Source organism: Electrophorus electricus, chromosome 3 (assembly GCF_013358815.1).
Source record: "Electrophorus electricus isolate fEleEle1 chromosome 3, fEleEle1.pri, whole genome shotgun sequence".
Taxonomy (NCBI): Eukaryota; Metazoa; Chordata; class Actinopteri; order Gymnotiformes; family Gymnotidae; genus Electrophorus; species Electrophorus electricus.
The window spans coordinates 18,900,886-18,925,592 of record NC_049537.1 but is presented as its reverse complement, the minus strand read 5'-3'; the positions used below and the strand labels follow the sequence as shown (position 1 = coordinate 18,925,592).

Genomic DNA, 24,707 nt, shown 5'->3' with positions numbered 1-24,707 from the left:
AAATCATTGCTATGCACAGCAGGCTACATAACAAACGTGTTGTTATTCAGTTGTTATGCACGCTGCCATACTTGCTAGCGGATTTCACGATTGTAGCCGCGTTGTTTTTAGATTAATTTTAAAGCTTTCACTTGAAGAGTATTTTAAGGGCGATGGGTGTCCCTGCATTTTTTCGTTGGTTGAGTCGGAAGTATCCTTCTATAATTGTTCACTGTGTGGAAGAGAAGGTAAGCTAAGCAATGATGCTAAACGCGCCAGATGCTAGCTAGCAAGTACGCTAGTTGGGCAAAACAGTATCTAGCCAGCTAGTTAACCAGCCATATTATTACTTGCAAATGAAAAATGCAATCTGGAGTTACCAAACAATTAAGCGGCAAATTCTAGACGTTTGATAACTCACTAGTCACACGAGAGTGGATAGTTGTTTGCTGTTAGCAGGGTAATTTGAACGTGAAACTATATGTTTGGTATAGTAACGTTAGCATCGTTGCAAGCTACCCGTAACTGGATCCCATAACTATAGCTAGCTATCTTAGTTAAATGCTAGTTAGCTGGGTTATATAGTTAGCTGCTTTACTCAGTTTAGAGTTCCCTAAAATTGAATTGGCTGTAGCAATGCAATAGAGATCGTCTACATTATGCTTTTTAGGCACCTGACCTTGGTGTAGCTAACTGACCCTTGTTTTTGCGAATTAGCTAGCTAATTATTTCAATCTAGCTAGCTAAATAGCTGTCGATGTGACTGCTTGTTAGGTAACCTACGTAGCTTAGCAGATGTAACAGCTAGCTTGGCTAGCTAATGTAATATTAGCTATCGGCCGGAACATTTGCCATCCACGTTTACCATGTAGTATAAATTCCTTCCGTTTTCGTTTTAGTTAGGTTTCGGTTCATTAACAAGCTATCATAGCAATTAGCTTAGCTAGCTAATTAACTGAATTCTTTGAACGGAGTTCGATAAAATGTCTGAAGTGTCTCCACGGGCACCCCAGGTTGAAGTCTTTACGTAGTGAAGCAGATAGCGTTAAGCGTATGTAAGTCGCTTTGGAGAAGAACGTCTGTCAATTCTGTAAATGTTGTAGCTAGTTATATATCATGAGTGCAAATGATTGTACATATTTGCTGTGCATTGTTGCTAATAGAGTTGTGTAGCAACTGTTTTCAAAAGCACCTAACAAGTATTTATTGAATTTCCTTTTAGTCTAAGGAATGTAATGGCGTTCGAATACCTGTTGACACTAGTAAGCCCAACCCGAATGAGGTGGAGTTCGACAACCTTTATTTGGATATGAATGGAATTATCCACCCTTGCACGCATCCCGAAGACAAGTGAGTAACTGAATTTGGAAAGTTAACAGAGTACAAAACAATGAGCCTCATGCAAGAACCACTCATACAAACATCTGTTCTTAAATGGCTTGTGTGCGATTTTATAAGGATTTGCTGCATTTGCCAGTTTTCTCATATTTAGAATGTTTTCATGAGCATGAATAAAATTCACTAGACCAGTCATACAAATCGTATACAGCTATTCCTCAGTGGGGAAAAGCTTAGCATGGACTAATATATTGTAAATAGGTTTTGTCCATTTCATTAGTATGAGAGAAATTTGATTTGGAATGTATAATTAAACTTGATGTCTAACAGGATGTTGCAACATAATTTAGTCACTACTATTTCACACTTTAATCTGCCAATTTAGCATAGAAATTTAAATCGTGGCAAGTTATCCATCAGCTACACCTTGTGAGCTATGTTGTTACCTATTGATTTGATATATAGTGACAACTTAACCTTCAATCAAAATTAGCTTTTTTAAAATCAAATTTAAAGCATGATTTTGATATTGACAGTTGCAGGGGTCATCCTCTTTTTCACCATATATCAGTGCAGCATCACCTATCATGACATTAATTTTCTTGTTATCTTTGCTTTGACTTCCTCCCGTTTTAGTCATGTTCCACTTTGCTGTGACAAGGTGTGTGTGTGAATCTGATTTCACATCAAACCTTATTTTATTAATGCTTGCAGGACAGTGGGAACAGTCTGAGTTACTTTTGTCTCCCACTTTGTGCTCTTAATTTCACTACTAATGTTATAGTGATGTTTTCATTTACTGGATTTTGAAAATTTGACAACTTGCAAGTGGTTGATGAGTCTAACATAGTACAGTCATACGAAATGAATTTACAAAAGTATGTATAAATCTACAGGAATATGACATTGTTCTTGCATAAGGTCCATTGTTTTAGAGTACCTTTTGACAATTCCAGTTTCATCATTTTCTCAGGCCAGCACCCAAAAATGAAGATGAAATGATGGTTGCTATTTTTGAGTATATTGACCGGCTCTTCAACATCATTCGTCCCAGGAGGGTTCTTTACATGGCAATCGATGGGGTTGTAAGTATTCAGGGTCAGCATGATGATGCTGCCCAGGTCTGTCATAAAGGGCCATGTGATTCTCAGTGGTTGTCCCCAGGAATGGGGCTCAGTAGACACATCCATTTCTTGTTCATGGTCTCTCTTTGTCAGGCTCCCCGTGCCAAAATGAACCAGCAGAGATCCAGAAGGTTCCGGGCCTCCAAAGAAGGCATGGAACTCACTGAAGAAAAACATCGGATGAGGGAGGAGGTTTTGCAGAGGGGTAGGGTCATGCTTTGGGTGCTTCCTTGTCCAGCAACAGTGTTGCTTAACTGAACAATACAGGCCTCTTGCACATCATCTACAGCTTCTCTACCATCCTTGATCAGTTCTGTACTTTTCTTTCTTAAATGTGAAGGCATTCCTTCCTTGAGATGGATGTTTACCTCTTGAAGCTTTTAAGGTGGTGCTTGTGATGTCTATGTGCTTTAAACAAATTAACTGAATATCTGTGCCGTGTCTGTGGCTCTTATTTTAAGGTGGATACCTGCCACCTGAAGAAATAAAAGAGCGTTTTGACAGCAATTGCATCACTCCTGTAAGTGACCGAGATTTAACTTGTTTTTAAAATAACTGTTAAATAATTAAGTGTAATAGGGGCTACATAATTTATCAAGGTCAGATTTAAATAGAGTTTTGGTGGTGAGTCACCGTTGACACTGCAGTCAAGTTCAGGACTGGGCTTAATCCTTGTCTAAGAAAGCAGCTCTTTCATATTTTCTGGTAATGGTTGTTTATATTTTGTGTGTTTTACCCTGTTTTGATGGTCTGTTTTATACTGCTTATACATTACTTTTGCAAATCTTGCTAATATTTGTTTTTCTGTGTTTTGTTCAAAGGGCACAGAATTCATGGACAACTTGGCCAAATGCTTGCGATACTACATTGCTGACAGACTGACCAATGATCCTGGGTGGCGTACTCTCTCAGTAGGTCATAGGGCACTAAATTAAATGTAAAAGTATGGGTATTTGCTTCTTTACATTTCTTTATGTTGAGAAATAGGCATTTATTTATCTATTTGTGTGTTTATTTGTCTATTGTCTAATATTTACCTACCTAGGTATCTTTTTGTTTGTTTCATAAGTTTGATTCCCAAGCATGAACACATGGTCATGCTGAATATGTAAGCAGTTCTGGATAAGTGCGCCTGCCAAATATTGAAAACATGAAGTAACTTTTTCCCCTTTTTAATGAATGGGATATAATGTGCGGCCATGTTTGCTAAATTGGGTGTTATAACTGATGTCCACCTTGGAATGGCAGGTCTTTCTGTCTGATGCCAGTGTTCCTGGAGAAGGAGAGCATAAGATCATGGATTTTATCAGGAGACAGAGAGGTAGGCTTGTTAATTGAATCAGCAAGTTTAAGCCATACATTTACTTTGATATTCATTGGGCTTTTTTGCTATGTATGTTTATATATGCGTATATATGTATGTTTTTTGTTGTTTTTTTTTGTTTCCCCCCCCCCTTTTCCCCCCCTTATTTTTTCAGCTCAGCCAAATCATGACCCAAACACTCATCACTGCCTCTGTGGTGCAGATGGTAAGTGAATCATTTATTTCTTTTTTTTAATATTCCATCCCTCAAATTGTAACACTTGTTATTAATCCACATGTTGATTCCCCTCGGTCTCTGCGCCTTACAAGTTCGTAATATTTACAAAATGAAATTTGTCCTGAATTTGCGCCTCGGTTCTGTTCTGCACTGGAGAGAAATTGCTATAATAAGCTTGTCGATGCTTGAGTGGGATTTATAGAACTGGCTTAGTAATGGATGGAAACTGCTGTGAATAGGAGCAATTACACTGGACATGCAGTATAAAGAGTGCAGCAATCAACTGCATATGATGCACTTAGTAGACAATGGAAGGGGAAAATGCTGCATCTTGTTAGCTTTAAGAGGGGCTTGTGTATTTACTCCTTTCAGCAACTCTGAAGGGTCCCTCTTAGCAAAAGCCACCATTGTGTGAGCCACATTTATGTGCATATTACATATTACCAGATGTGTCATTAATTCTTACTGTGTTCATCACAATATTCAACAACTGGCTGCATGTACGCTGTGATTGATGTCATCATTGTTGATACATTTGTTCTTTCCAAGGACATGTTATGTGCACCGTGTTTTCTGATCCCACGTATACATGCAGCATGTCTTGAGCTTGCGTTGATCAGGTGTTCCCTGTGCTGACCAGCTGATCTGATCATGTTGGGCCTGGCCACACACGAGCCCAACTTCACTATCATCCGGGAGGAGTTCAAACCCAACAAGCCCAAACCGTGTGCCCTGTGTGGGCAGATGGGCCATGAGATTAAAGACTGCCAGGGAGTGGCCCGGGAGAAGAGAGGCGAGGTGCTGACCCTCTGCACATCCTGTTCATTAGCTAGTGTCGCCACAGTTGGTTTCATTGATTAAGAAGTTTGTGATCTGTTTGCATTTTACATCTGTCCTCTAGCATGATGAATTTGCAGACACAGTCCCAGTCTCCGAGCAGGAGTTTATATTCATCCGGTTGTGTGTTCTGCGAGAGGTACGATCTTATTGCCAACACTTTACTACTACTAATGATGATGATGATAATGATGACAACAGCAATAACAAAACATGTATAATGCCAGACTATTGAGATGGCCAGATTATATCAGAGCGTGTCCTAATATCTCATGCTGCCTCAGTGCGATCAGCCTGCTTGTGCTGGAGTCACAGCTGCACTGACTGTGACTCCACCTCCTCCCCAGTATCTGCAGCGGGAGCTGACCATGGCCAGCCTGCCCTTTCCCTTCAACTTTGAGCGGAGCGTAGATGACTGGGTCTTCATGTGCTTCTTTGTGGGAAACGACTTCCTGCCCCATTTGCCATCTTTGGAGATCAGGTCTGTGAAGACGACCTTCGAATGTCCTGTACTGTGTCTGGAGTGTTTTGCCTGAAATGCTGTCTTCTGGAGAACAGTGGTTTTCATTTGAGGTTTTGTTTTATTTTTTTGTCTTCCCTCGCTCACCTTACAATCCAATTTTATAGTAGTAGGACGTTATACTGTTGTTAAATGTAAAAATACATTTATAAAGGTTATGGAAATGGCATCTTCCCGTTACAAAATGTAAATATCTTCAGAGTAATCCTGTTTGATTTAATACATGTAGCTTGTGTGATATGTTATCTCTCCCCCCCCCCCCAACCCTGTTGTGTGTTTTATTGGAGTTTTGATGATGCTCAACCTATCTTGTGTAGTAGCTTGCCTCTCACTTTCTTTGTTTCTTTGTGTTTGTGTGTGGGGCATGCAGAGAGGGTGCCATAGATCGGCTTGTGAGCATTTACAAAGATGTCGTGCACAGGACTGGGGTAAGGACCATGTTGCCATGTGTTCTTGCACCTGTGGTTGGGCCCGGCCCACAGGGGCCAAGAGAAACCGTCCCCTAACCTTCACTCTCCCACAGGGTTACCTCACAGAGAATGGCTTCGTCAACCTGGAACGAGTGGAGCTCATAATGCAGGCCGTGGGGGTTGCTGAGGACAACATCTTCAAGAAGCGCAAAGAGGACGAGGTACGTAGGCGCCCTGCGGCAGCAGCACAGGGGTAAAAACGCACTCGGTCAACACACACATCCAGGAATAGCCCCAGATCCCACTTCACCGTGGCAGCTGTTAGCGAGCAATTGAAGTAACTCATGTTTTTCCTGCAGGAAAATTTCAAAAGGAGAATGAAGGAGAAGAAGAAACGCCTGAAAGTAAGTGAAATTGGTTTATGGCCTTTCTTTAAACTCGCCTTTCATTGGAAACAGGGTTTTTCTAAGTGGTTTATAAGCAATGTCAAGGTGTTTATTTAAAACCTTTGAACTTTGCACGCACTCAGATTCACGCGCCGCCCGTGAATTGCAACTGTGCACAAGGTCGTATTAATTGAGTGCTACAGAATACAGGATTTTCTTATTTGATTTATGGTGGAATATTCATGTATAATGAATGGTGCACCTGTTGCCTCAGTGTTGGAAGATGGAGGAAATGTTGGGGCGGGGGATTGTTCCTTGAATGAAACTGGCAGTCACTTACATTTAGGAGTCAGAACAATGAATGTATGTCCTGCACACATGCACTTTGCTATAATTCTACGTATATCTGCCCGTTCCAAGTCCTTTGGGTCACTTACTACATACCTGCTTAAACTTAATTGGACTTTTTGCAGTGCCCAACATGAGCTGACTTGGCTGAGCTGGAGCAGGGAGTAAATAAATAAAGGCATTGCATAATGCAGAGTCCTTGGGACTAGGATGGGGTATAATTTTGTGTGTGTGTGTGTGTGTGTGTGTGTGTGTGTGTGTGTGTGTGTGTGTGTGTGTGTGTGTGTGTGTGTGTGCTAAGACAGAACAGGCCCCGGCATTTCTTCCTGGCGGTCAGTTTGCTCCCCAGGCACTGGGAGGGCGCGACAGACCCATGGCTGTGCAGAATGCACGCCAAACGGCCTTCGACATGAGGATGCAGGGGAGTCGCTACCAGCAGAACAAGGTACGCCCCTGCACACAGCAGTCCGCACTTCCAAAGATTTCAGTGTAAGCTAAAGACATCACGTTAAGGATGGTGCACCTTCTGTGACTTATGCTTTGCTTTTGATGGCTTTTTGTCCTTCTTCCCCACCCTTACCAGAATGCTGCTGAGTCCTTGAAAGCCATGTTGAGGAATGGAAGTAAGGCACGTATCTATAACTTCTTTCCAAAGTTCTGTTGAATCTACACAGCTTATATATTGCGGAATATAGATGGAGTTTTAACATGGTTATAATTTCTTTAACCCTTTAATTTGTTTTTTTAAAAATGATCTTATCCTCTTTGTCATTAACTGTTATGTGCCTACGCACACACAAAATGTGTCCCTGAGAAACAAATCCTCCACTACAGATTGTGGCTCATCAAGCAAAAACTGTCAACTTTAATTTCTCTCAGATTAATACGCTGTGAGTTGTTAGTGGACCTGCATGTTATGAGCTGCTCAGTGGAGCCGCATCGAGATCATTAGCACATGAATGAGGTTCGAGTGAAGTGAGGGGCCGTGGGTGGCTGGGCCCCCTTGTTCTCTCTCTTAACTATGGCTCCCGGTCTAGGTGAAGTTCTTGTGACACGTTTGCATGATGTTCTGTGGCTTTTTATATAAATGTACCATCAAAATGGGCAAGGGATAACTGCCCAAAGATTGAAGTCGTGATGAATCCTTGGGTGGAAATGCAGTCAGTGTAGTCGTTTCACCTTCATCTGTTCTGAATCTGGATCGTAACTCACATTTATTTGTGTAGCACTTATTACAACAGTTGTTGTCACAAAGCAGCTTTACAAATGTCCAAGTCCAAGTCACCAGTGAACAAGCCAAGGGCAACAGTGGCAAGGAAAAAAACTCCCTAGAGCATGAGGAAGAAACCTTGAGAGGAATCCAGACTCAAAGAGGGGGCCCCATCTTCATCTGGTTGACAACGAACACCACAAACAGCTATAAATAAAACGATGCATTCCTGCAGTAGTTTGGTGCGGTATTGGTTCTTGGTTTCTCTGTTCTGCCCCGGGACTTGATGTGGTGAAGGAGGTAACTCAGGCGTGCACATAGCCCTCAGTCGTGGGGATGAGCTGCTGTGGCCTTAAGACTCTGATGCCCAGTGAAGCTCAGCTCATAGATGCAGCAGCACCCACAGTACTCTGTCCTCAAAGATGGCTGATACTGTCATGTCAGTAAAGGCGCAGAAACAAAAATGAGATGTATAATAATGGCCTTTAGAGTCAAATAAGGAGCATTTTCTGTAAGGTGTCTTCTTATTTGTGTGTGGTGGTGTTTTTTATTTCTTCCCTTCCTTTGTCAACTGGTGATCTCTTTGGGAAAGTGGCACACTAACAGTTTGTCTTGTGGTTTCTTAGTGAAGCAGTGCTTTGACCTTACTGACTGGTCTTCCATTGGTGTGTCAGGATGGTGCAGGGTGCAGTGACGGTGTGGACAGGCTCGGCGTTAAGAGGAAAGCCGAAGATAGCGACAGCGAGCCGGAGCCTGAAGATAACGTCAGGTACTGCGCTGTTCGGACCTCACAATTCCACATCCTTAATCTCCCCTCCAGCCATGCTTCAGCCATTAATACGCCAAGGAGAAATATTCTTTGAAAAATTCCTCTGCGACGCGCTTGCCAAAGCTGTTTAGTCCTTTGGGGCTATATTGGTATTCATGGCAGCTGTGCTTGCCCCAATGGGGTGGCGTAGAGGATTGGCTGGACAGATGCCGCTGGCACTTAACTGTGCGGGCTGAGTGCTGGCACCATTCCAGAGCGTACCACAACAGCCGGCCCCAGCACCAAGCTGTGAAACACACTTCTCTACGCTTCCTAATGGATCCCGCCATGCTTGGATATTTCACAGGGCAGACGGGCACGGAGAGAACTTGATGTTTTGACACATGAAACCACCTCATTATACTGCTGGCTGGGTTAAGGGATATGGAGTCATTCCCTCCCACACTCTTTTAAATAACGTATTGTCAGCCTCCACTTTGAGCGTGTGTGTGAGTGGGAGTTTTGTTACATAATAATGAGTGGCTTGACAATTTGATTTCTTCTTAGGTTATGGGAGGAGGGCTGGAAACAGCGCTACTACAAAACCAAGTTTGATGTGGACGAAACAGATGACGACTTTCGCAAAAAAGTGGTCAAGTCTTATGTGGAAGGCCTGTGCTGGGTTCTGAGGTACTACTATCAGGTGGGTGTCTGCGTCCATGACATCTGCAGCAACATATAACCTTCCCAGACAGATTATATAATGGTTTCTTTTTTTCCCTCGTTTTGTCCAAACAACCTTTTTATTTTATAAATGCCATTAGTTGCTGTATGTACACATTAATTTGCTTCCATTCTTTCCCCCAGTTTCAGATTTTATTTATTAGTTATTGATTGTACCAGGAGGCAGCTCACATACCTTATGCTTTACACTCAGGCATAAAATAGTGGGGTCCTCCGCCTTCTGTTTGCTCGCTGCTTATGGGATCAAGCAGCCTTTCCTGTGTTTGCCTTGTCCTCTAGCAGGCCTGTATAATGTAGTCAGTTGTAAACGCAGGTCTTGATCTTTAGCTTTTAAATTCAGTAATTAGCGGTGCATTCTGCACAGCAGATCCCAGTCTGATTAGAGCGCCGGCTGGGGGATTTGCGCGTGGCAATTGGGTGTTCTCTGTACGCCGGGGTGCACGATTCTCCCCACATGCTCGAGGATGCTGGGCGCTCCCACGGGACCTGCTCAATGGCTTCATTATGAGCTCTCGCTTTTGCTGGAGATGAGTGCGCTGCCCTCCGACACACGTTCACGGATTTTCTGTGGGCTGTCGCTTGCGCAAGCATGCACGCGCACACAGACAGACAGACAAATGATGTATGAAGAGGATGCATTTTCAGGAGTAAATACAGTGGCTGAATATTCACAGGGGTTTTGTGTACCTCATTTAAGATGGCTTTCCTCCACATGCCATGTATGGTGTGGTCTGTTAATAATGCTTTTTAAATCTTGGATCCTGACAATGATCATATTTTATTGTGCGTCAGGCACAATTACAGGACCAGCTTGTAGGACTTTGCAGAGTTGCGCTGGATTTGCATGGTGTATTGGGCTGGTGTTTCAGGCTGGCTGGTTGCATCTCAACCACACAGACCATTAGTTTCTCTCTGCTTAAAAGTGAAGGTCACGTCCCATGAAAAGGGACATTCCAGAGCCAAGGATCAGTGCATTTATGGGTTTTATAGGGGTAAAATCATTTGTACCATTGACTGTAAAATATTTTCTTAATTATGTTAAGGTTATGTGCCTGTATTCATGGAGTGTGCTAAACAAAGGTAAAGTGCATGTTCAGAGGATGGGTACGAGTTCATCGACCTGCCCTCTTTTTGGCTTTATTCTTTAATTGTGCGACGTAATTCATTCTTGGCTCGCTCTTAAAAACGAGATTGGTCTGAGGTTTTGCATCGTTTGTATATTAAGCTCCTTCGCATTTGGGAGTTTAAGCTGAGACCCTGGAGGGCTTCAGCCCTTAAGAGCTGACTGTATCCTCCTCTCGCACAGCAAATTCAACTCATGAAGACCTTGGCAGTTAGCTGATGAATTTAATTAAAAGAAAGAAAGAAAGAAAGAAAGAAAGAATGTGTTTTAAATAACACACAACGACACTGCTGGAAAGGAATAATGGGATGGCTTAAACATGAGAGTTGAATGTAAAACATAACTGGATACACTTGGGTTATACAGCTAAGTATTTAGTAGGTTAAAAGTGTGTCTGTGTGTGTGTGTGTGTGTGTGTGTGTGTGTGTGTGGTAGGTTTATTTATTTTATTTTTTTTCTCTGTGTCTATTAAATTTGCTGAAGTCTGGCCATGCTCATAGCTTATTAGGGGTATTGACTTTTTCACAGGGCTGTGCATCCTGGAAGTGGTATTTTCCATTCCACTATGCACCGTTCGCATCCGACTTTAAAGACATCAAGGACATGTTCATGGAGTTTGAAAAGGGGACCAAGCCGGTAGGTGCAACCTGTAGTTTTATTTGGGTTTTTTTTTTTTTTTTTCATCCTGACCAACTTGAAATCATGCATTGTTAGGCACTTAATCTTGAAGTGGCTTAATTTTAGACCATGTTGGATTATGTTTGCTCTGTTGTTGTTTGATTTTTTTTTTTTTTTTTTTTTTTTTTTTTTTTTTCTTCTTCTTTCCTTATTTATAGTTCAGTCCCCTAGAGCAGCTCATGGGGGTGTTTCCTGCTGCAAGTGGGAACTTCCTGCCTCCAACATGGAGGGCCCTGATGACTGACCCGGTGAGTCCAGTCAGATAAGACACACAGCCGACCCCAATGGCCTACAGCTCTGCAGATCCCTGGAACGGTTGCAGCTGCTGACTGTTCAATTTCCCTGATGATTTGATGTCACTGTTTTGCTGTACATCTTCTAATCTCCACTTCACACAGGACTCCTCGATCATTGACTTCTACCCTGATGACTTTGCAATTGATTTAAATGGGAAGAAATATGCCTGGCAGGGTATGTAATGACTGCTGCCAAATACAGCCTTTTATGGTGACGTTCTTGCCCTGTTGAAGGTGTCTCTGATAACTCTGGTTATATTCTTGTCCTGTTAAAGGCGTTGCCTTGTTGCCATTTGTGGACGAGCGGAGGCTGAGGGCCTCCTTGGAGAAGGTGTACCCTGATTTGACATCAGAGGAGGGTGAGTGCTGAGAAACCCCACACGAAGACGATCTCAGTATGAGGGCTGTGAGGATGTGCTGGGTTACAGAAGGCTGCGCTATACACATGAGCGCTAATGTATCCTGACTTTTTTAAGCACTGCAGATTTAACAGCATATACAAAGTGAACCAGAGTAAATAATATTGGTATAAATAAGAGGACAGTCTTTAATCTGATCACATCACGAAGTCGTTACTGTCTTTTAATATAATGCAAAGCATGTGGTAATCACAATGTAGAGCTGTATTTTCATAATGTATTCTTATGCACTGTATGCATTTTGTTCATATTGTGCAGCTTTTAATGTGAACTAACCATTATTAGTTGTAAAAAGGCTTGTTGATTTAATGCTGCCACACTTTGTACTTGGCGCAATCCCTTATGGTCATTCAGCGTTTTTGTCTGACACGCTCTCCTGTGTGTTTGGCTTGTAGTGCGGAGGAATAGCCTGGGCAGTGATGTGGTCTTTGTCTCCAAGTCCCACCCTCTCTGTGACTTCATCCAGGAGCTCTATCGCTCAGAATCTCATGAGGTATGCAATATTGCCCTTTTCCCATCCTGCCCTAAAGCACCATCTTTCTGCTCTCCCTGCCAGTCAGGCGGGCTGGGTGTTAATCTGGGTTTAATGGATCCATTAAGAGTTGATGGAATCCAACTCTTACAAATTCTCAATAAATCAAATTTTAAAAAATTCCTTTCTTTTCATGATGCTGTAAACGAAGTACTGAAATCATGCGATCACTGGCCCCTCAGAATTACACTAGTGTTTGCAGTCATTACCATAAAATGGACATCAAAGTGATTCATTATATTGTGGAAGTATTTGTAGTGCTTTTAAGGCCCATTTTGAAGTTCTGTTTATGCTCCACATAGTTTGTCAAATGTCATGCCAGTGGTGATGTACCTTTTTGTTTGTTTTGTGTTTTTTACCTTTACCCACCCATTACAGACGTGCACCCATCTGATGTGATTTTAATATTAAATATTGTGTTGCGCTAAGGTCTAACCTAGTGCCGTTAGAAAGTAAAACCCAATGATATTTAAATGTTTCTGTGATCTAACACTTAGTCTGTCTAGTGTCACGTTTTCCTTATTTGCCACAGACTGTTTAGCCAAAATAGCCTAATGGATCCTTTCTAAGTTTATAAGGGAAATCTTTGATATAGTTTTCACTTTAAAACAAAAAAGAAATTGCTCGGCCTCTCCTCTATTTTTCTCACTGTTTTGTTGTTGCCGTGTATTCTAACAAGGTTACCATTTAGGGTTTGGGGTTGGTGTCTGTGTGTGCTTTGCAAGATTTACTTGCACTTAAACTCCTTGTTAGTGTGCTAATTAAACTGTTAGTGCTACGTCAGGGATTAAGCGTTCACCAGGCTGTGTAAAAGATGACAACCCTCTTGCGCCGTGATGCTGTGCAGCGGGCTTGCTGTGCCATCTGACGCTCTCTGCATCTCTGCTGTTTCACACAGGGGACCCAGATCCCTCCTGAGCTATGCCATGGAACCCAAGGTATATTATATTTGGATCAAGAGCCCATTCTACCTGATGAGTAAGGAGCTGGCATTTCTGTTCTTGTTTTTTTTTTTGTCTTACTGGTTGCCCTGTTGGCTAGGTAAAACATTTTACTTCACTCCTCCCCCCCCCTCCCCCCATGTCAGACCAGTAGAGTCTCCGGTCCCAATGTTGAGAGACATTCCATCCAGCAGGGCAGTGGGGTAAGGCACACTCATCCATACTCCAGGACTTCTTAAAATCACTAGCCTAAACATACGTGCAGCATTTTTTAAAACTTTATTTGTTCCTGTGAGGGTGTTGAATTGCATTTAAACAGGTAAATGGGTGTCAATTTAAAAATATGCCTACACTCAGAATCATCTCTATAAAACTGATTCCAGCCAAACAAATATAAAATGGTTAATGCATTGTTCAAGTTCCCCCATTTATGTCTTTTGTATTCCTGGCTGATTATAATTCACATACAGTCTGCCCGTCATTTAAAAGGGCCGACGGCTCCGAGCTTGGCTTCTTGTGTTTTGCGCCTTTCAGACCCTATCCTCCATTCTTCCCTCCACACTGACTGCTATAGAATCTCCTGCTGAGTCGAGTCATGTTACTCTCATTGAATGCCAAGGCTGCAGCCTGAGCGCTGGACTGGTACAATTTATCTGAATGACTGGGGTCAATTTTCCTCTATTGAACAGTGTTGCCACCTAATACTTGGCCTTCTGATGGTCTACCCTTTGATATATTCCCAGCCACCACCCATACCCCCCTTCACTGAAGAATTCAATAAGAGGAATTTGTTTTGATCTATAGCGGGGATATAATCATACTTTTTTTTTTTTTCCCTGGTTTTGCAGAATCAAATTCAAAGATCCACAGTATGAGGAAGGACACGTGTTCAAGGCAGTCATCCTGCCAGGCGCTAAGTATGTATATGCCCTCATTTTTTATGATTAACTCTTTCAGAATGAAGGCTTGTTATTAGAGCTGAGCAGTTTAAATTAAAGGAAAATTCCAGTAAACAGTCACTTTATATGAGGTGCTCTGCACATGATGCACAAAAAAGTGGATGGTCTAAGTTTACACATGTATTCCTGTTGTAATCTCATGATTACAAATTCTTAGAAATTTGTTCTTGATTGGATGCTGAAATTTGCTCTGATCAATTGGATGCCAGAGGATCTTCATTTGAAATGACTTGATCTAGGTTGAATAAATTGGCTGCTGTCTCTTTTTCTGGGCCAAAAAATATTTGAGCAACGTATACTGTTTGCAACATCCAAAACTGAGATGAGGTTCTGTGGATACTGTGTCAGATTAAGGAATATAATGAGTACTACATTTGGCCAAAAGAATAAACAGTACAAATTATGGACTGTGCACTAAAAAGAATATGGAGAGCTCATAGCTTGCATAACTAATGTAAAGGTTAAATTCAGAGATGCGGTGAAGCAAGACAAGTTAATTTATATAGCACCTTTCACCTTCAAAGCTTTTCTAACAAGTTCATTGGTGTGGAATCCAATGACCTTTCTCATTAGTTGAAATTAATACATTTTTTGGAGAGATCACGTTCAAGCAATTTTCAGATGCGAAGTAATGTTTATAAATTGTCTTGATATATTTAATTGATTTTAATAAATGGAACATTTCACTCACATTGTGCCCCATTAAAGCTAATGGCTATGTGCCAACGAGTCGGCTTCTTGGCACGCTTGGCTCCGAATGCGACATGGTGAACCTAATGATTTTCAAATGACACTCCACTTGAACAGCCAGTATGAATCACAAAAAAACACAAATTTAATTTTTCCCAGTAGCATTTGCAACTTGATCATGCAGGGAGGTTTGCTTTAATCAAACCGGCTGGTTATGAACTTCCAGGATCCCCAGTAAGGTGTTGAAGCCAGGTGACTGGGAGAAGTCCTCCAGCGGCCCATGGAGACCTCAGCTGGGCTTTAACCCCAACCGACATCAGGTCCACCTGGACCAGTCTGCCTTCAGGGCGCTAGGGTAGGACAATGATGAACCATCAGCACTGGCTCTGTTCTTTTCCTCCCTCTTTGCTAACAATGCCACCCTTATACTGTTCAAAAGCATTTGGAGGAGTTCTAGAACCGTTGCTTTTGAACATCGGGCAGATTCATCAGGCCTGGTTGTTAAATGCTGAATTATGCATAGGTCTGTGATTTATGTAGATTTTTGTCCACCACAGCCTTAATTTCTTAATGAATGCCATTATTGGCTTTGATTTAGACCGAGCATACAGGTGCTTGTAGCTTTACACAGAAGAGGGGGAGAAAGAAACAGAGCCACCACTGAGTTCGGATCCGTTTTCCTTTGTGTTCAAATTCGATGTTGATCAGTACTGGACAGCCATGAATGACTGACTAACATGTTGAAGTTCTACAATAGTGATTTGATGGAAATCTTTTTGTGTTGTGGCGTTCGTCAATCAGCCATCACGTGAACAGTCATCAACAAGGAAGTGGTCAGCATGCTCACGGCCCACCCCATGCTGGCAGGCACGGGGGTGGTCAGTACAGCAGTGCCCCGCCTCCCAGCTCATATCACCAGGGAAACTACCGCCCACCCCTCAGAGACCATCCTCCGCCCTTCCAGCGTGAGTCCCACACCCTGCACCCCTTTTGGTGGTTCTCTGCCTAATAGCTCAAAATATCACCACACAATACTCCTACATTGACTTCAAGAAAAGCTTCCTTTTGTCATATGTCCAGTTGTCTGAGGCTGAACTTGGAATGGCATTTGTGGCTCATGGCGGCTTCCAAAGCTGTTCAATTATGGTAGAGCGATCCATCCGCCCCCAGGAGTGGCGTTTGGCTGGAAAGGCTGGAGCGAAGGAGCGCTTACCTTTTATAGTGCTAGCCCAGATGCACCAGCCCTGTCGCCCCATGGCCTCTGCTGTACCTATCCAGCTAAAAGCTTTGTTAAAATTTGAGGGAGACGAGAACAACTACTTATTTATTGGAACGTTGATTTAATCTTGGAGAATTTCTGTAATTAATTACATCTTTTGATATTGAAATTCTATTGCCTTGACCTTTGAACCCATAAGTAGAACCTTGCTGCATCTCCTCTCAGGATGTCGGGCATTGTTTTTATGCAAGCGGGCGTGTGTGTGTGCCTGCCTCTCCGTGTGTGCACGCCCCTGTATGTGTTGGGGGTGTGTGCCCATGTGTGTACCCCTGTGAGTGTGGGGGTGTGTGCCTGTCTGTAATTGGTGCAGTGCTATGAAGAGGGTTGAAACCTTAGCTAAAGTTCCCTGTACCACTGCCCCCTGTGAAGTTGTCCTGGGGCAGAACTTCAGACCTGCTACAGGCATTTGCTGGCTTTAATTGAAACAGCTTTTGGTAAAGTAGCACATTACAGGCTGTGTTTCCCTTTAGATCTTATGGGGGTGGGGGTGCACTCTGTGTGTGCACTTTGTAAGAAATTAAAATAATCCAAATCCATATATTGTAGTTTTGGGGAAATACTGCTTGTTTTAGATTACAATAAATGTTTTTCTTTATGGTCATGTTTTATTTTGCATTAATTCTAGGATCTGAAGGCTGAGTTACATTTTATATGGCTCATGGCAGCTATGATGGTTTCCACCATCATGCATGCCTTTGTCTGTGTGAGTGCATGAGAATTTAGATGTGGATTGGATGGCTGTAATCCCTGTGTTAAGTAAATGAGAGGAGAATTCCCAGCGGTTTGTTTTTGTAATCCTGTATGTTCTCTGGTTCACCTGCTCAGCCGCTATTATACTCTTCTGTTTGTGAGCTGTACTCTGGGTCTATTAAGATGGGTGAATTCATCCTCTGGGTGAATTGGTTGTAATGCTGTCTTTACATTAGCCTTGTATGCAGGGAAGATTTAAGATGACCATTGCTCTCTTCTTCCCCCCCTTTGGCCGTTGCTGGATGAAGAGAGAACGGCATCTGTGCAGTTGACATCTTTTTGTCTTCTATGATGGCTTGTCATCTTTACTCTACTCTGTATCTTTCTTGTCTGCTTGCAAATGCGTAGAGCGGTAGGTACATGAGCTCTTTGTGGGAGTCCAGTGGAGTATCTCCACTGTGACCCTTCTGGGTAGTTTTAGAACCTGGATTTGCTAAATAAAGTGTGTCCGTGTCCGTCCAAATATGGAAACACCTTTTACAGCAGCTTGAATCCCATGTTTGCAAATGATGGCCTTTTTCTTAAGATGAAGTTCTTCTCATTGGCCTCTGCCCCAGGCCTCATGATTGTGTCTGTGCCATCCTCCTTTCTTGCATGCTGTGTCCCCCCCCCTCCCCTCTCTCTCTCTCTCTCTCTCTCTCTCTCTCTCTCTCTCTCTCCAATCTCAGCACTCACCAGGTCTGCCCCTATAAAACAAACAAGTCTGAGCTGAGCTCTGCAGCTGGGTATTGCCTTGGCAACGGTAGATTGGGAAGAAGCCGCTGACTACTTTTTGAAAGTGTGGCTTTGTGAAGGGCTTCGCTGCTCTGGAACTAGAGCACTTGAGTCCGCCACAATGGCGCCCACTGAATGCTTAGTTCATTTTAGAGGGGGACAAATGCAAATGCAGCACTTTCTTGTGCTCATGCTCGCTCGCTCGCTCCCTCACGCTTGCGCTCTCTCTCTCTCTCTCGTGCACTCTACCCTATTGTCATTTGAAGCAGTCATATAGCAACACTGACTTAATTGCGTCACTGAAACTGACTTTTTAAATTTTTTGATCAAAACTGATGCTCAAGATATTCATCAACGCTAAAATGAGCAAGACTGCTCCATTTATTTTCAAGGCCCCTTGCCATACTCCACCGTGACTGATTTTCTTATGTTTTTACCTTTTGGATTTACGTACTGAGTCTGAGCTTCACAAATAACTCAATTTTTTTTTTTTTTTTTCTCCCCAGATTCCAGGCTGCAGGGATTTCAGAGAGCCCCGCCCACACCGCAGCTTCAGCAGTACCTGAGGTAAGGCACGCTCCAGCAGTGCTGCCTGCCACCCCCTCCGCAAATGTGCGTTTGGCTCCGTGACTTTGTTTCTTGTTGGACATGACATCCCTTACACATGTGAACCCCATAAACATGCACGAACACTGTAGGAATGGATCAGCAAGTGTAGTGAATGTTGCTGTCATTCTTTTGTCCCCCACCAACCCCACACACACCCACACCTTTTTTTAACCCACTCACCCGTTTACTTCATGGGGGTGGTGCTTTAGGATGGAATTAGTTTCTGGACAGGCTAAACAAATGTTCTCCTGGAGAGGTTTGCAGGGCTTAATGAGGCAGCACTAATTCTGTTGCACCAATATCGCAGCCGTGCCTGGGCCACAGTGGTCACACAGACTGGCCATTGATTCTGGCTCCAGACCTCTTCAAGTACTAATAAGCTGCTTTTTGCTGCAACTTTTCAGGCCTGCCAGGCCCATTGTAGGCCCACGTCACCTTTAGGTCAGTAGTTATTAGTGGCGACTGTGTGCATTTTCTTTAACTACTTCAGACGGAGCCGAACAGCATGCATAAGGAACCTGGAGCAGGGATTATGGATTCCACAGCCGTTTGCTAAGGCCGGCATGAGGAAGAATGTGACATGGTTGAGTAATGAGGGATGGCTAGCATTACTCACTCACACTCTCTCTCTCTCTCTCTCTCACATGTGCGCTTGCTCTCAGGATATTTTCTGTGCGTGCGTGCGTGTGTATAAAACCATATCACACTAGCCAGTTACTTTTTTAGAGAAAACTTTAATGGCTGTAACCTTTCGTTTTATTGCCCAGGGTGTCAATTTCTCTTTTCTTTTCCCTCCTGACATCAAGAGCTGCTTATCTTGGTGTAAGAAATGAGAGTTGCATTCAGTGTTGATGCTTAGAGCTTTCGCTCGTGTTCCACTCCAGCACAGAAGCCCCTCTCAAGCTTAGTCTTCCAGCTCATTCACCTCATGGTGAAATGCTGTCTCTGAGACCTGGAAACAATTCCAGATAGTGATATATAACGCAGAACGAGTTACTACAGCTTGCATGTTATGGGAATGCTGCCATCAGGAGCTTATGGTGAAGCGCAGTGGCTGTGGTGTAAGACCACCGGATTCCTCCTTTGAAATTATACTATAAATGCTTGGCAGTGTGACCTCCATGACAAATATTTGGGTCTCTTTCACCATAAAAGAAGTCTGTACAGCATTAGAGATGGTAATGCATATACTAAGCATGAACAGCTAGATGTGGGGGTGGGTGGGTGTGTGTGGGGGTGGGGGGTGTATGTGTCCAGGTACGGCTGGCTGTATGTGTGAGCACACAGGCATGAGTAATGTGGGCATGTCTGTCTGTGCATGTCTGTTTTTTGTTTGTTTTTTGTCCATTTGTGTGCCCATGGGTGCTACTGGCTGACGTCTGTCCGTGTGTGCGCACTGGTCTGTCAGTCTCTTTCTCTCTCGTTTGTCTATCTTTGCGTGCATGCGCGTGCACGCATGTGTGGGCAGGCCTACTTGTGTGCTTACGAGCTCTCTGTATTGATGGAGTACCTCTAACCCTCAGGCCTCAGCATGGGGCTCAAGGCTGGGAACGGGCAATACAGGCTCAAGGCTCGGCCTACCAGCAAAACCTGCAGAGAGGGCGCGGAGGACCAGGCAACTACCAGCAGCACCCACCGCCCCGCAGAGATGACCGCGGACCACACGAGGTACTTACACTGGACACTCCATGTTAGGGTTGATTTTATGTTCAAATAGAAGGGCTTTAAGCAAATTTGTCTATAATTAAGGCCCTATAGAAGGAGCCGATAGAAATACAGTGCGTTTTACCCTTGATTAGGAAATCCTGAATGCAGCTTCAGTACTTCCCTGCCCACTTCTCCATGATATAAACTTAGTCCTTATCTAGCTTTCTTGGTGTTTTCCAGGGCTATAGTTCTGCAAGAAATTATGGTTTGCCTCCACCAGCCAGACGCTACAACTGGAGTTGAATTTCCAGTCTTCTCTAAAGACAACCATGGTGTCTCCTGTTGTATTTCAAACCTTTGTTTTTGGTGGGGTTTTTGTGAAATTTTGGGGGGGGGGTTGGGGGGTTGGGGGGGTTGTTTTTGTTTTTGGTGGGCAATTCATTTCTATGAAAAATACTTTTACTCAGAAAACATGTTCTTATGTACTGGTTTTTTTTAAAAATAAGATGAATGCCTGTAAAACCTATGAAAAACAAGCTATAAAAGTTAAAGATGATCTTGGTTATGGTGGATTATTTTTTTTCTCTGTATTGTTAGTATTGGGATAATTGGGCAAATATTTCCAGATCAGCTTTTCGATTATTTATCTCCAATTCCCACCTGAATTGCAGAGCTATTTAAAGTTTAAAATGTTGTCCTTTGCCGTGATATAGAGGGTCCGGTCTAAAAAAAATTGTTTGTATTTTTGCAGTATCTTTTATTTTGGATCGAGTTTTTATGGGTCGCTCAAAATTTATAGTTATTTTAGTTATATGATTCTAAAGACCCCTTCAAAGGAAAATGGAATGATTAAAACAGTGTAGTATGAAGCATTTTCATAGCTGAGAGGAAAGGATTGAGATTCTTTCAGCATTTTTCTCCCTTATAATTGCTAACCCTTTAAGATTGCGTTTTCCCCAAACAACGGATTTGCTTAGTTTTTAAAATAATGTACACCGCGATATGAACTGCAAAGTCTTAAACTTCACAAAAACTGTTCTATACCAAATTGTTCCGTCGTAACTGCTACGTAGGCACATAGTAAGTTTTCAGTGGTGTGTTGTAAATATAACTTCGTGTGTAGTAGTGGGTTTTTTTTGTTTGTTTGTTTGTTTGTTTGTTTTTTAAATGCAAGTTCAAACAAATTTAACTCATCTAGCATAAGTGACAAATTTTGCGTCAACATCCAAAATTGTGGGATATGGCTTACAGAAACGCGATGCTATTAAACGCAAAGAAATGTTGCGAAAGCCCGTCTCAAAACAACTTGTTTTTAAGGGGGTTGCGAGAATTTATTAGGCTTTCAGAAATATTTTGCCTAATGGTACGTTCAGTGTAGGCTGTAAATCAGTTATGTCAAGCGGCAACATTTATAGTATGACAAACCATCTATTCTCCTGAACTACGCAATTTATAATTTGCTTTTTAAAATGCATTATAGAAACTAATGTATAGCGGTAACTTTTGGTTATTTTTCTCATCACAGAAACGGAAAATATTCTAATGGTAATAATTACCTTGTGTCGCTATATGAAAAGGCTTCGACTGTTCGACTAGTGTTTTTTATTGTTAAATTTAATGTTGCTGAACAGCAGCATTTTTTCTTAACTTATAAAAGACTTAAAACACTTTATAAACCTGAACAACGTCTTGTTCCCGTGTTAGATATGTATCCTACATTTTTCCATCATTTGTTAATCTAGAAGTTGTATTTTACAAAGTTTAACAGGAGTAACAAGCTAATGTCAAATCCGTTTAGCCTGGATTCTTCATCACTCACAATATACTGCTTATAACAATTTCTTGTAACAATATTCTGAATGCATTTAACCTAATAAAATCCACACATTTACATGGACGCATAGCTGCCCATTTCGAATGCTCTCTTTAATTGTTTTTCGAGTCTTTTGAGGTGATCTTCCATAACGTGCAATTCAGTTCATTTCATCGCAGAAGTGGGGCGGGGGTGTCCTCCAATATCAGCCTACCAAGTTCTGCCGTAAAGCAGGTTCGAGCTGACCATGTTAGTGGTGTATTCGATGAGTGCGGCGTCCGTTTGAGACAAACCGTTAATCTGGCCGTGGAGAATAGGCGGGCTGGGTGACATTTCTTCCAGGTCGTCAGCAGACGCTAACGTGTCGACTGTTTGGTTTTGATGATTCCCGACTGCTGCCATTACGCCCGTGGAACTATTCTGATGCTGCTGTACGTGCTGGTGCCCCGATGTCGGTGTGTTAGAACCGTTCTGACAGGGCTTGCCGTCCTTGACCAGCACAGGAACGGCCACTCGTCTCGGTGACTGTTGCTGGGAACACAAGTTTCCACTGTCCTGTTGCAACTGCTGCGCCGCCTTGTCCTTCGCTTGGCGTTTCATTTTGTACCTGTGATTCTGAAACCAAATCTTGACCTGATTCGGCGTCAAATGGATCATGCTGGCTAGATGTTCTCGTTCGGGCGCCGAGAGGTATTTCTGTTGTTTAAATCTCCGTTCTAGCTCGTACACCTGGGCCTGAGAAAAGAGAACGCGCCGTTTTCTTCTTGGCGCAGCGTGTAAAGTCACCATTGATTTAGCATCCATCCCTGTCAGTGTCCCCATATTCATACCAGTGGATGACCCCATAAACCTGGGAACTTGAGAGAAGTATAACTGTTACTAACGTAGTTATTCATGTTTAACACAGTCGTGGTTGCAAATTCTGTTAAAAAATCGTATCTTGGGTGCGCTGAGGATAATGTTGAAATTTAACAAGTTATTAGAAATGTGTTCGTAAATGTTTTCCAACTATTTATGACCGTTTTACGTTAACTACATGAACCCATTTTAAGTAACGTTACTTTGTGAAACTCACTTGCTGGGTAGCGAGGTTCTGGGTTTGCGCCGTACCAAGCCGTTGCTGTTGCGCCGTTCCTCATGGTTTCTTGGTATGACGGGAGATCGCCCATGTTACCGATGCTCCCGTTGCAGTATCCTCCCATAGTGTGTGAGAACTGAGACACGTTGTGTGGCATATGATAGCTCGTCGCTACCGCGGCGTTGTGACCCATGCTGTGTTGCTGCATGCTGGGTTGAGACACTTGAGGTTGCCGGTACGCACCAAGGGGAGAGGCGAGGTTTGGTGTGCTGTCCATGCCTGCAAACTTTTTAAAGGTCTCCTCGATCGGGCTTAAAATATCTGTCACTGAGAAAGGGGTTGAGTGCTTTGGGCTCAAGGACATGGTTCAGCCCGCCAGATAGATTGGTGAAGCCGCCACAAACCCGTGGTTCTGTGTTCGCTCCTCAGCTGCTCGGCGTGCAGTGCGTAAGTGTGCTCGTTGTCTGCCAGAGATCCAATTGATCGCCTTGGAGAAGGAGGAGAGTCGTGGACGCTCTTATCTTGGGTTCATTCTAGCCAGACGCAAGGTTTACGACAAACATAGGAGGCGGAGCAATGCCCCAAACGAGCAAACAATGGCCATTGACATTTTACAAGGATAATTGAAGAAAATGTTACACACGACCCAAACATAGACTAAGCGAAGATGCTATTCGAACGTTTTGAATCTCCAATTTGTCTTGTTTAAACCTCAGAGTGGTGTTTGTAGAGGTTGGTTAATGTACATCAATGTCCTGCCATAAAAGACCTATAGATTATTTACACTTAGTCGTTTCACCGTTACTCAATGTAGCGCTTTATAGCATAATTTAATCAGGTGTTGGCTAAAACGTTTAAATATTTTTCATATATTCAAATCAAACTCGTGATTCTTTAATATGGTTCTGTCGGACACTGCAGGCTGCATCATTTACTAATAGGCACGTCTTGTGGTGGTTTATTAAGATCATAAAAACAGCCTTTGACGAAATTGTCTGATTAGCCTTTAGCTTTTAATGGAGTAATAAAAATGTGATACCGGAGCAAAACTTATCCAATTTGACAATTAACACAACTCCTTTATCTTTTCACTGTTATAACTTCTACAGATTAATTTTGCTTTTAACTACTGCATTTGAAAGTAAAACCTTTTTTAAAAAGAGGTTACTGTACACGGGAATAGAATTATCAAATTAAAATCAGACATTTTAAAGCCACGGTACAGAATATTTTTAGATAAACAAGACTGCGTTGACAAGAGCGTACGATTGCAATCCAAAAATCTTTTCCCCCCCTTTTCACTAGTCCTGGTTTTCAGTATGCAAATTGGGGAGCCTCTTAACCTCGTCGACCATTAAGTCAGAGGGCATGGCACGGGCCACAAAACGCAGTGCTAGCTCGCCTAGAGCCGCAGTACGCATCGAACAACATAAAATGGTGATAAAACCTTTTATACTGCAGAATGTTCTACTACAGCGTTATATTGCAGAGTGATCTGTACTACAGAGTGCTCTCTTTATTCACTTTCACTCTTGAGGCTTGTTCAGCGGTATATGTGTTTACCTCAACATGGATCCTTGGGTAGACGCAGGTTGAAGAAAAATGTTTCAGGTAATCACCTTTTTATTTATACCACAATTGTTTTGAATTGTTCATTATTTATACGAATTTATCATCTGATCCATTACTTGCCTTTTGTGCAGCCTATATTTTTACCGACCGTAGCTCATTAGGCAAGTGTCGGGAACAGCTGAAGTCTAATGGGCCACGTTGCCTATCACTTAATATACATAAATCGATTGGCCCATACATTTCGCCAGGAACCCAAGAGACCTTAAAATAATCTAAAGGTGTCCTTACCCTTTATTTTCGTAGGCAAGCTTTGAAGCTCAGACAGTGCTTTTAACGAATTAATATATTACATAATCCATAGCCAATAATAATAATACAAAGGATCCGTGTTTGTATGTGTGAGTCTAAAAATATTTTCATCA

The 24,707-nt window shown here is 42.6% G+C and overlaps 2 protein-coding genes across 3 annotated transcripts; one reads left to right on the top strand and one right to left on the bottom strand.

Annotated features, from left to right (window-relative positions):
* Nucleotides 1–22: 22 nt before the first annotated feature.
* Nucleotides 23–20,206, top strand: xrn2 (5'-3' exoribonuclease 2). Its single transcript, XM_027000784.2, has 31 exons — nt 23–227; nt 1,202–1,329; nt 2,291–2,402; nt 2,535–2,646; nt 2,903–2,961; nt 3,263–3,352; nt 3,690–3,762; nt 3,920–3,970; nt 4,623–4,780; nt 4,884–4,958; nt 5,167–5,300; nt 5,710–5,767; nt 5,863–5,970; nt 6,109–6,153; nt 6,785–6,928; nt 7,067–7,111; nt 8,368–8,462; nt 9,009–9,144; nt 10,837–10,944; nt 11,145–11,234; nt 11,385–11,457; nt 11,558–11,641; nt 12,097–12,194; nt 13,132–13,211; nt 13,321–13,377; nt 14,023–14,091; nt 15,050–15,178; nt 15,625–15,788; nt 18,073–18,133; nt 19,699–19,843; nt 20,063–20,206. The coding sequence occupies exons 1-31, from the start codon at nt 153–155 to the stop codon at nt 20,123–20,125; spliced, it is 2,919 nt and encodes a 972-aa protein (XP_026856585.2). The 5' UTR covers nt 23–152; the 3' UTR covers nt 20,126–20,206.
* A 1,560-nt stretch (nt 20,207–21,766) lies between these two features.
* nkx2.4b (NK2 homeobox 4b) lies at nt 21,767–23,077 on the bottom strand. Of its 2 annotated transcripts, XM_027000786.2 has the most exons (3): nt 22,711–23,077; nt 22,052–22,492; nt 21,767–21,991 (listed from the first exon to the last, which is right to left on the bottom strand). In XM_027000786.2, the coding sequence occupies exons 1-3, from the start codon at nt 23,075–23,077 to the stop codon at nt 21,846–21,848; spliced, it is 954 nt and encodes a 317-aa protein (XP_026856587.2). In that variant the 3' UTR covers nt 21,767–21,845. The 2 variants fall into 2 exon arrangements, with proteins under 2 accessions (XP_026856587.2, XP_026856586.2); XM_027000785.2 differs by having other exon boundaries at nt 21,767–22,492.
* Between the last annotated feature and the right edge of the window lie 1,630 nt (nt 23,078–24,707).

Excerpts from the sequence above, each read along its gene's own strand:
- xrn2 (XM_027000784.2), top strand. The coding sequence starts at position 153 with ATGGGTGTCCCTGCATTTTTTCGTTGGTTGAGTCGGAAGTATCCTTCT. Across the intron at positions 7,112-8,367 it reads TGTTGAGGAATGGAAGTAAG|GATGGTGCAGGGTGCAGTGA; the intron begins GCACGTATCTAT and ends TTGGTGTGTCAG. Across the intron at positions 19,844-20,062 it reads ATGACCGCGGACCACACGAG|GGCTATAGTTCTGCAAGAAA; the intron begins GTACTTACACTG and ends GGTGTTTTCCAG.
- nkx2.4b (XM_027000785.2), bottom strand. The coding sequence starts at position 23,077 with ATGTCCTTGAGCCCAAAGCACTCAACCCCTTTCTCAGTGACAGATATT. Across the intron at positions 22,493-22,710 it reads AGAACCTCGCTACCCAGCAA|TTCCCAGGTTTATGGGGTCA; the intron begins GTGAGTTTCACA and ends ACTTCTCTCAAG.